The sequence below is a fragment of the Arachis ipaensis genome, chromosome B04 (genome assembly GCF_000816755.2).
Source record: "Arachis ipaensis cultivar K30076 chromosome B04, Araip1.1, whole genome shotgun sequence".
NCBI lineage: Eukaryota > Viridiplantae > Streptophyta > Magnoliopsida > Fabales > Fabaceae > Arachis > Arachis ipaensis.
In genome coordinates this window covers 45,449,682-45,461,586 of record NC_029788.2, presented here as the reverse complement: position 1 = coordinate 45,461,586, position 11,905 = coordinate 45,449,682, and the positions used below count along the sequence as shown (strand labels likewise).

Below are 11,905 nucleotides of genomic sequence, written 5' to 3'. Positions count from 1 at the left end.
AAACTCGTCATCTGGTAAACAGTCACTAGATTCATCATCCAATAATTCATCATCCAATGATTCAGTGCAAGATTTTAGAGCCACCCCTTTCTTTTTTTGTATCATTTTTTATGTGAGTGATTTCATATGCTAATAACTTTTCTCTCAGCTCATCATAGGTCATTTGATTAGGTTACTACTTTCAAAGATAACAGTAACCTTAGTTTTTCACTCTTTAGTTAGGCTTCTTAAGACTTTCCTCACCAGCACCTATTCGGAATGAGTAATTCCCATAGCATCCAAACTATTAATGATGATAGAGAATCTCTCGAACATGTCATCAATTGATTCTCCTTCCTTCATAGAGAATATCTCATACTCTTTGCTCAGCATGTCAATCCTGGGTTTTTTTTTACTTGTTTGGTGCCCTCATGTGTGACTTGGAGTTTATCCTATATTTTCTTTGATGTTTTGCATCTTGAAATTTTCCAGTATTCCTCGAAGCTGATTGCATAGTTAAGCATGTTGACAGCCTTGGCATTGAGTTCTACCATTTTCTTGTCATCTTTATTCCATTCTGCTTCAGTTTTGGGAAGGACAACACTATCAGCGCCAGTTTTGGTAGGGATTTGAGGACCGTTCATTATTATCTTCCATAGATTGTAATCCACCGATTGAACAAATATCTTCATTCTTTCTTTCTAATAGTTGTAGTTTTTTTTTTTCATTGACGAATGGAGGTCTATTGTCGGATTGTCCTTCTGTCAGTGTGTAAGCTACGTTGTTGGAACCAACGTTGTTCGCCATCAGGATCTTTCCTCTAAGATGTGAAGCTTGATCTCTTTGAGATCAAGCTCTGATACCAATTGATAGATATCAGTGGCTAAGAGAAGGGGGGTTGTGTAATACCCCGTTACCCTAAGCCTTACCTCTAGCCGTAAAGCAAAGGATAACAAAGTGCATTGACAGTTCTAAAGCTTATAGTATATAATATATATCCAAGAATTTACATAACTAGAAGCCCGATAAAGGAATAAAGCTTAAAGTCGCATAAAGTGGAATTACAAAGTGCGAAGCGTTCACACGATTGACTAAAAGCATAGGTACAAACAGAACAAAACATAATACATATAAAACTTTGTAGATAGCCCCAAGATACACAAGGTAATAATTAAAATAAATAAGATATATATGATAACAAAAAGAGGACTAGTCACAACCTGCAGAGTTTAGGCCGGCTAGTCAAACTGAATACAACAGAGTTTTGGAGTTTAAAATAACTTATACAACTTATCTCTCAAATTAAGCCTCTAAGGCCATAAAGTCTAAAATAAAAAGGTGAGAGAAAGTACTACAACAAAATAATCAAAATACAAAAGAGAGCATAAGATCCTTTGCTATGTCACCATCTCGCAAAATAACAACATATTACATAAGATCCTTTGCTATGTCACCAAAGTGGGCTACGATCTAAATCTGAAAAATAACAACATATGTTATGAGAACCAGAGGTTCTTAATATGGTAACAGTGCCCAATATGTAAGATGTAAGGTTCCGGAACGCCAAAGACAATCCTAGAACTTCATATCGATACCGATATTCAAGCTCAACAAAATAAATAACTTAAACCATAAACCATAAACACGGCTGTCTAAACTTAGGGGATTTCTAACTATTACCAATCACACCGCTGTATCCCATAGTCTTCGCCAACCTAACCTCCGTGCGATCCCATCGCCACTGCCTTCCGATCCTCCTCAACGCTAGTAAAACACATTTAATGTAAACACGTAAAGCACAAATAGTATTCATTTAATCAAAAAATATGAATTTTACACTAAAACCTATAAAAACTTAATAAAAGGTAAACAAAACATGCTAAAAACTATATGAAAATGATGTCAAAAAGCGTATAAAATATTTGCTCATCACTTATCTTAGAGTCCACTAGCCTAAGTGTCTAGAAACATTACATATTACATAAATAAAATCGAAATCATACCTTGACCAATTTCCAATATGCACAAACACCCAAAGCTTGATTCCAACAAGACCAACAAGTCTCACGCACCAACACCACTTCCAAAACTCACCAACTATTAAGCTATACACATATAACATATCAAAAATCAACACTATGGCTAACCAAAATATCAAACCACAATAGTTTGAAGAGACTTACCTTACTTAATGAGATTAGGGATAAAACTCAATAATATTCCAATGCTAGATCACCCCTAAACAAACAAAATCACAAAATCTACTCAAGAACTAGAACCAAAAATGCAAAACTGTTAGGGATGGAAACTAGAGTACGGATTTCAAAAATCTTACCACTTTTCTTAGTTAGAAATGAAGAGCTCGACGAGAGATTCGTGTGAGCGCAAACGACTCGTCAATCGTAGCTCCGTAACTCATGTTATGGCCAAAGGAAGGAGGAGATGAATAGTAACTTCTCTTCTCTCTTCACAACCAACAGTGCCCCTCTCTTGTTTTAGGGCTAGAAATGAGCTAAAATGCTCATTAGTTGTTTTTATATATGTTGGGCTTGGACCCAATTTGGACCCGGTCCAACCCGTTAGCATTTTAAGTCTATTTGGTTCAACTTTAGGCCAAAACCTTTTAGATTAGTATCCGGTTTTCAATTCTAAATTATTTTTGTTCTTTCAAAATAATAAATTCAATTTTAAAAATCTTATTTTTTTGGTTTTCAATATGCGGTACCGGACAGAATAGAGCTGGTACTGCTGACTTAAGCACCGGTATGCATTTTTAAAAAAATTTTTTGGAAAAGATATATTTTCTCACTCAGAAAAATTTACTGAATTCAAATTTTACCTTTATATTTTAAAAAGAATATTTCTATATTCTTGAACCTCTTTCGGGCAATTAAAAATTATTATTTTATTAAAGCGGTTATTCCAATTCTTACAGGTTGAATCTTGGCCTCTTTTTAATTTAGCTTTCAATCTTACGTTCTGTAGAGATTTTGAGAGTAGAAAATACGAGAGACTTTGGTTTTGTCTCCTGATGCGGTAGGAGCCAAAACAAAGTTACTTGCAAAATGTAATAAAGTGAAATGTTGCTTAGTAGAGAAATCAGGAGATAAGCTTAGTTTTGTCTCCTATAGTGCATAATCAGAAATAGAGAAGAGAGTAGAGAATGACACACAGATGTATCCTGGTTCAGCTACCCAGTGCAATGTAGCCTACATCCAGTCTCCATCACAATAGTGACAGAATTTCAATATATTTCAACATAATTACATTCACTAATTCTCCCTAGGATTCTAACCAATCCTATCTGGAACAAATCCAGTTTCTAACCCAAACTAGACGTGACTAAGAACTCACCCTATCTTTTCAACAACAAAGTGCTAACCCAACTTATAAGAAAATCCTCTCAAGATCATGACAATAAAATAGAAAAATTTAAAAGAATTTCTGGAATAACTATGACTTTTTCTCCAAGTCTAACTCTCTGCCTTTTGCTTTTTCTTACAGACCTCACCATTTTTCCTTTTACCATTAAAACACAGAAAGACTAAATTGAGAAAAAGAGATACTCAATGAAAACCATGAAGGAGAAGAATAAATAGCTCAGTGAGCTATGGAAACTCAAACATTGCGCTCTCACTCCTTACTCCAATCCTTGGCTGTTCACCCCTATTATAGAGGACTAAAGCTTCCTAGGCTTGAAACTTTCTTCAGCACATATTGGATTTTCTTCTCCCAAAATCAGAATCAGCAGCGGCGTTCACAGAGGAGAGAGAGGGCAGTAATAGTGACATGCAACCATACCTTCAATCTTCTCTTTCAACCTTTTTCATCTTGCTTCTTGAATTTAAGCCGTGCATCCTTGCTTTAGCTCCAACTATAATTTTTTTATTCTTGATAAGCAGCAGAGTACCATTGACTTCACTTTTTTCATTTTCCAATTCGGTGTATGTAGTCCAGTTGATTTTTTCAACGTTCCTTGATGAAGCACAAATTAAAAAATCTCCTTTTTGTGATTTTATTTTCTGATGAGATCTTTTTTTTTTTTTGTTCTAGCCCCTTTTACCTTTTCTTCTTTGCTTGAAAATGGAAACTTGCTTTTTGATTTTCTCTTTGCCCTAGCTTCAAAATTTTCCTTTTCTTTTTTTCTTTTTATTTTAGAGAGTGATATGACGTGAAAGAAAAGAGAAGAGAGGAAAGAGAGAGTTTTGGTTTCGATGGATGTGAAGGGAATGAATTCAAATAAAATGAAATTCAAGTTAAGGGGAGTGAGTTTTGGTTATGGATCATCGCATGGGCTTTTGCTTGGATATGGGCCACTTTCTTTCTTTTTTTTTATTTGGCTAGAGACTTTTTTTTTGTTTTAGCCAAAAAGAATTTGTGGTGATAGTAATTATATATCTTTGGACCATTGTGTGTGCATTTGGGCTCGAACATTTGCTTTTTGAAAGTTTTAATTCATTTTATTTTCTGCACACTAAACAAAAGTAATCACACACAATTTAATATTAATCTAATAATATTTAATCATCTTAATTATAGTTTAATTTTCTAAACTCAACAAACCAAAATATTAAAAACTAAAACAATGTTTTATCCATTATTAATTATGTATAACAACGTTTCATTTGAACAGAATTTACTTTTCAATGGTGCTCAAAGAATACACCACAAAAAAAGGGTATCAAATATTCAAATGGATTGCTTACTCAGCATAAATAGTATATATAGTATATACCAACAAATTAAACCAAAGTCAAAACAAATCTCCTAATGTCACATGCACATACATTGTCATAGCCTTGAAATTCATAGTCTTTGAATGCACGCCGCGATTACCGTTGAAGATACCCTGAAACCAAACACCTTCTAGTTACACAATTCTTTTTTGTATTTCTTATCTAAAATAATATTAATCTAAATTGGTTTATCAGAGCTTTTGCTTCAGATGAATTCATTTTTAATACGTCCCAAAAGGACAAAGTAATTGTTTACTTTTTTTAAGTTATACGGTTTAATTACTCAATCATATTCATACTTCTTCTAGAAAGATGAAAAATTAAGTCAATTTAGAAAAAAAAATCAAAACGATGTTCTTTTAAATAAAGTTTATTTATTCTCTTTAATGTGAGATGGATATAATTGATTGGGGAGTGTTAGGTAAAGAATGACTATCTTGAACAACATAAACAACCACCAATCAAATAAAAATACATTACATCCTAATTTAATGCTACTAATTAAATTTAAGATTAATTTACTCTTTTAACCCTATTAATTCACATTATTTACACATTATCCAAAAATATTATTGGTTACCTATATTTTTCCTAATTGATTTAAGTATTATACTCTATTCTATGAAATAGGAAAAAAATAAGTGTAAGAAATCAACAAATTGTTAGACTATTGAGCAGTAAGCAGTGTAGTCCTTTTAAAGATAATGACCCAAATTTAAATCCCAAAAAATCCATTTATTAGGAGAGAAAATAGCTGTAAAAATTACAAGAATAATGTCTCCCACTCTGCCAAAATTTCAAACAACAGGAATTTTTGTGCTATCTCTACCTGTTATTCCTCTGTTTTATGACTTGTCTAAGTCTAACTATTAAATGCTTCCTTATAGTTATGCTTAATAATAATTAAAAACAAAGAGAAAGTTTACGTACTTCAATGTTTTTTTCAGTTTCGTACCTTAATTATTTATTTATTTACATAACATAACATGTCAATACAATACAAGCTTGCATTCTTTTATTGACCAACGACCCAGAATTCGCATCTATAAGATCTTTGGTGCCCACAATTTCACATGTGAGCTCCACAACCTAATTAGATCTTTGGTGGTTTGTGACTTGTGAGGATTACTAGTTACCGAAAACATAGTTTTTCAATTTTAATTTTAATTATCAACCTTTTAAATCAAAGATCTGTTGGGCGTGAGGCTTAGTGTCTCACTTTCGAGTTCTCTCACAAAACAAAAGAATAACAAAATTTAGTTAGTTAATTAAACATGGGTAACGCTTTTGGCATGAAGAAGACGACGAAGGTGATGAAGATCGACGGTGAGACATTTAAGTTAAAGACTCCGGTGAAAGCTGGGGAAGTCCTTAAGAACCACCCTGGCCTTGTCCTTCTTGAATCGGAGAACGTGAAGCACTACGGCACAAGGGCCAAACCCTTGGAGCCGAACAAGGATTTAGTACCAGGGAGGCTTTATTTTCTTGTAGAGCTTCCCACCAAGAACTCTACCACCCAACCCAGAAGGGTTCGGTCGGCCATTAATATGAGCGCCAAGGACAGACTTGAGAGCCTCATGCTAACTCGGAGGTCGGCTTCCGACCTCTCAATCCTTAAACAAAAGGACAAGAACATTGGTAACGATAGTGATGGTAGTAGTAACGGTAGTAATAAGAATGGTGGTGGGGTTAGGGTTAAGATGAGGGTTCCAAGGGCTGAGGTGGAGAAGTTGATTCAAGGTTGTAAGGATGAGGCTGAAGCCGCTGAGAAGATTATGAGTTTGTATAAAAATGGTGGAAGAGAGAGTTATGGTGGTGGTAGTAGTAGTGGCAGTAATAATAGTAGTGGCGAGATAATTGAGGAGAATAATAACAATGGTAAGAAAATGATGGAGTTGTTGGATCAACAAGTTCAAAGGAAAAGTGGCATGAAGGCATCTCGTCAGGTATGTTTTTTTTCATGATCATCATATATCATGGGTTGTTTCAATTTTTGTCATGTTTTTTAGTTGATTTTATTAGTTATTTATTGAATCTATCTTAGATTGTTTAATTTTGTTTTGTTCAAGCATCAAGTATAATCTCTTTTAATTGGGATTTGCTGGGGAAAAAAGTATTGCACTAAAATAGTCTAAATCACTTGGTGTCATATTTCTTCTTTTTGATATTGATAGTTATTTTATAGCTTTCTAATTTATATATATATAAAAATTCTGTGCAAATATTCCTTATTATTTTTGTTTCTTTGTAAAATCGGTGGGCCGATGATCTTTTTCTTCTTTTTTCCTTTTTCTAATGATGAAATATGTGAGAAGTAGGTTTTTTTTTTCTCACCAAATGTTTCAATTAAAATAAGTTTAGGGATTAATTAATAGATAAAAAAACTCATCTACAATTAACTTTATGTTAAATAGTTGATAGTTTAAAATTATTGGATAATATGCGAGTCTATGCAGAATTAATGTGTGTGTGTTTCTTGATATGATCTGTCTTTAATTTGTATAGTTTGGATAAGAGATTACGTGGTGAAGGAGTGTATGCATATTCATATTCATTCATTATCATGTGAAATTATGTTTCCTTGTCCGATCCAACATCACCACTGAGATTTGAAATGTTTAATGCTTTGTCCTCTAACGATTGTTGGTTTAGCATACAAAATATTGCAGCACATAATAATTGTAATCATGCACAGTAATTACTTAATTATAATTAATACTTATTAAATTAACTGTATCTCTGATCTCACAATAATTGTAACTAACTAACATAAGTTATTTGCACTTGACTTTAAAACTTTGCAGAAGAGGAAGGTGAGTTTTATGCCAATTAGCGAAGGAGGGATTCAAATAGCTGTTGCATCATAGTAATGAAACACAAAAAAGGATCATATATATATACATTAGCCATAAATCCATACACTTAGCCTTTGTCATGTTATTAATAAGAGTCATGTTATTTATACTATAGCAGATTGTTGCAAATCTGATTAATTTTTGCTTCCCTTTGTTATTATGGTATACTTATGTCTGTCGTATAAATAGCATAACTCTTAGAATGGTACAGGGGATTTACACCTTGTTTATGTAACATATATAGCACATTCTGAATATTTTGAACCATATGATGATGGTTAAGCTTTTCTTACATTTTCTTTTGCTTCTTGTTTAATTAATTTCTCTGCACTAGTAGTATAAAAAAATTTCATATTGAATTATTGATATTAAATTATAGAAAAATTATAGGTAGACAATGAAAATATTAAACAATGTGAACAATGAATATATCGGATGTTCATTTTACTAGGTGTGCGGATAGGTATTATAATATTAAGATTTAGGTGGATAATTTAGAAGTATAGTGTGTTTTAATTTAATTAGTGATTTTTCATGTTGTTCAAAAAAGTTATTGATTACCTAGCATAATTATAATGTATACTTTTTGGTGTTTCAAGGATTCGACATAGAGTGATAGATAGAAAGAATCTAACCACTATAAGTAGTACACAAAGGAGATGTTCGGATACAGATTCAAAGAATGAAAAGATACAGAACGAAAAGAGATAAATAACATGTTTGTAGGTCTCGCTTTTCTTTTCTTTTTAATGATACCATAAAAGGATCTATGTATCTTATGTATCGTATGAATCTGCATGTGAATATTACTCAATTCAGAACGAACTCCTCTAAAATTATATTGTCATTTTAAAGAGAAAAATACATTATTAATTATTTTTGAATTAAAATAGTAAAACTCACCAATAATAAATATTATAAATTTAAAAGTGATTAAAATATTACTTTATTATTTTACTAACATTATCACTTTAAAAGATCTTTTTCCTTCTTGCTAAGATGATAATGCATAACAAGAATGCAATTTGTTTTTTTTAATGTTGGTTATATAAGTCACAAAAAACGGGAAAGAATATCACTAACACGGTAAATTTCTAGTTAGAAATGTGTTTTTATGAGTCTCATTTATAATAGACTAATTTTTTGGATTGGATTCTCCTCGAGGCTTATATGGTAATTGTACAAGAGGTCTCTAGTACGGGTTGAGAGATGGATCGGGAATCTGCGGGTCGAGGCAGATGCCGGATCGCTTGACTAGAGCAATGGGGGGAGGTACCTGCAAAGACACTCCGACGCTCAAGTCAAAATGGATCTGAGAGGTATAAGGTGTGAGGAATGAATGAATACCTGGAGGGATTTGGATCCTCTATTTATAGGTGATGATGGACATCTTATCTTATCTTATCTGACTAAGATAAGGGAGACGTTTTGAAAGTCGGTTAGGAGTTCCAGAGGGCCGGCTTCGGGCCTTCTAGAAGAGCGGGGCGGGTTAGACCCGGATAACCGGGTTTGGGTTTGATCCCGGGTCATGGATCCGTGGATCCGTAACAGTTGCCCCCGCAGCGGGAGAGCGAGCAAAGTCGGTTTCTCACTGGGAGATGTGGTTTTGACCGCGAGCTAGGTCTTTGGTTCTTTTTCGGATAGTCGTTTGCTTTTCGGTTCCGGGGTTATTAGGATCCGTGGGTTGGATCCATAATAGTTGCCCCCGCAGCGGAAGGACGATCGAGGTCGGTCTTTGTTGCTGGGAGGTACGGTCTTGGTCGTTTCCTCGGTGCCTCGGTGATGGTTTTTGTGTTTTGGGGCTCGGTTCGTTTTCCGCACTGTTCGTTTGGTGCGATCCTTTTGTTTCCTTGTGCCCGTTTAATTATTCGAGGCGTGTTTTTTGGTTTCCCGAAGGAGCATTTATTGCAGGGGATACATTTCCGTTTTTGCCCTTCTGTGTCATGCTTATTCCTTGGGTATTTTTGTCTTTTCCCTTTCGGGGTTTAAAACCGTTTTGGTTCCCATTTTCCTTTCTCTTGTTGCTTTTTCTGATTCTAAGTGTACAAGAGTACTTTCCCTCTGTTCTGGCGCTGTTCTGCGTTCCTGGTTGTGCTTTTGGTTGTGCTCTTGTCTTCCTGCCTCCCAAGGATATTTTTGGGTTTCGCTCCGCATTGTCAGGTTAGTCTTCTTCTTTCTTTACTTGTTTTGTTGTCATTTTGTTCCTGTTTGCTTTGTATTTCTGTGTTAGTGGATTGGGGTTGTCTTTCCTTTTTTGGGTGGTGGGTTTCATAGGAGGGATGAGCACCGGAGTGGGTTAGTGGTATTCTTTGTAGTTCCCCCTTTTCATTTTCTTCCATGTAGTTTGGGCTGATTGGTGGTGCTCATCGATGTTTTAGGTATGGCGCGTCGAAGGTCCGAGGGTGTGAGGGCTCCGGTGATGCCAGCGGGGGGTGTCCCTGCCCTATACTCCTGGGTGACTAGTGATGTGTGGGGGACGCCGTCGCGGATGACGGAGGCGGACCTCCAATGGCTTCGTGATGAAGGAGCCGTTTGCGGGGGTGGTGACGCCGAGCGTCATTATGAGTTTTCCGTCCCAGGGGTTGACGAGAGAGTTTGTTACACTAATTTGGACTCGCCGACCGTTTCGGATTGGCTGTGGGTGTATGAGGTAATGTTTACCCGTCTTGGCGTACGGCTGCCCTTTTCCCCTTTCATTCAACAATTGTTGAGCCGATGTTCTGTGGCGCCGTCCCAGCTTCATCCGAACAGTTGGGCGGCGATCCGGACCTTTGAGCTTGTTTGCGAGTTTTTGGAGCTTCTGGTGTCTGTGAATGTGTTCCTTTTCCTCTTCTTGTGCACCCTTCCTACCAAGGAGGGGAAGTACAAGAAGGGGTATATGTCTTTTAGGGCTCAGCCTCATCGTCGGGTTTTCGGCCTATATGAAGATTCTTTCCATGGGTTTAAGAGTGGATATTTCAAGGTTCGTCCTGCGGCGGGGCATCATCCGTTCTGGTTGACTTTGGAGGGTGGGAGGCGGTTCCCCACATATTGGAATTTTGGGGCGGGGCCGTCCGTTCTTACCCGGGTGACGCAGGATTTTTTGACTGCGGAAGATCGGGATGTTGCTCTCGTTTCATGGCAGTTTTTTGAGGAGCGTCCTCTGAATCCCAGGGATGTGATGGGGGACCCGGTTGCTTGTCGGGCCTATGTCGGTGTGTGATTTTTTTTTTTGGTTCCAAGTTTAGTACTTATGCTTTCTTCTTCTTTTAATTATTTTGTAGTTGAGATAGCTGGAGGTTTGACAACTCTTGCACGGTTGAAGGCTCAATTGTCTCAGGGGACTTCTTCTGGCGGTACTTCCTCCACTCCGAACTCACGACCTACTGATGATACAAGAGTCGTTGCTGAGGATCTTGTGTTGACCGAAGGTGGTACCGACGGGTCGGGTCGGGGTGTGGAGGCTGATGATGATGTGGTTGTGCTATCGCCGGAGGGTGCTTCCCGAAAGCGGAAGCGGTCGGAGGACGTTGATAGTGAGAATATGGTGGAGGGGGATGGTGCGGTCCCGTCCGTGGTGGATCGCCGTTTTGACGCTCCTGCTTTCATTGATGAGTACCTAATGCCGGGCACGGAGGATTTCTTTCGTGAGTGTGATGTGACTTTCTAGGCTAAGTCCCTCTATCGTTCTCTCTTCCACTCCACTGTGATTGTTCGGAAGGCCGAGCCTGTGATGGCTCAGGTAGGCCTTCTGGATAAGAAGTTTCGTCAATCACAGGCCGAGGTGGCGAGGTTGAAGGGGTTGCTTGCTGATGCCGAGTCGGCGAGGGAGCGGGCAGTGAAATCTTCTGAGGAGTCTGGTGCCGAGATCCTTCGCCTTTCCGAGGTTGAGACTTCTCTTTTGTCTCAGCTTGGGGAAGAGCTTGGGGAAGAACGGAGGAAGGCTTCGGATGTCGAGTCCCGGGCAGCCGTGCTCTTGGCTGATGTTGGTACGCTGAAGGGTGAGGTGGATGGTTTAAAGGCGGAGGTCGTGGTTTTGAAAGAGGAAAAAGCTGTGTTGCTTGCCGATGTGAAGGAAGTTGTTGCTGCTACCGAGGAGACAATGAGAGCTCAAGCTTTGGTGTTGGTGCCTGGTGCGGACGTGTCTGTGATGGGAGCTTTCAAGACTGTTCGTGATGACGAGATTGTCGACCTTGAGTAGTTGTAATTATGAACTTTGCTTTGATTTGTTTTTATGGATTTTGGCCGTGTGGCCGTGTAATCGTGACTTGAAGTTCGTTTTTATGTTTTTATGGATTTTGGCCGTGTGGCCGTGTGATCGAGACTTGAAGTTCAGTTTACGTTGCTTGGGCCGTT

The 11,905-nt window shown here is 37.2% G+C and overlaps 2 protein-coding genes across 2 annotated transcripts; both read left to right on the top strand.

The window, feature by feature from the left end:
• Nucleotides 5,741–7,864, top strand: LOC107637765 (uncharacterized protein At1g66480). Its single transcript, XM_016341098.2, has 2 exons — nucleotides 5,741–6,661; nucleotides 7,520–7,864. The coding sequence occupies exons 1-2, from the start codon at nucleotides 5,990–5,992 to the stop codon at nucleotides 7,580–7,582; spliced, it is 735 nt and encodes a 244-aa protein (XP_016196584.1). The 5' UTR covers nucleotides 5,741–5,989; the 3' UTR covers nucleotides 7,583–7,864.
• Nucleotides 8,585–11,471, top strand: LOC110271047. Its single transcript, XM_021121140.1, has 2 exons — nucleotides 8,585–9,730; nucleotides 10,834–11,471. Exons 1-2 carry the CDS (start codon nucleotides 9,514–9,516, stop codon nucleotides 11,217–11,219), a joined length of 603 nt encoding a protein of 200 aa, XP_020976799.1. The 5' UTR covers nucleotides 8,585–9,513; the 3' UTR covers nucleotides 11,220–11,471.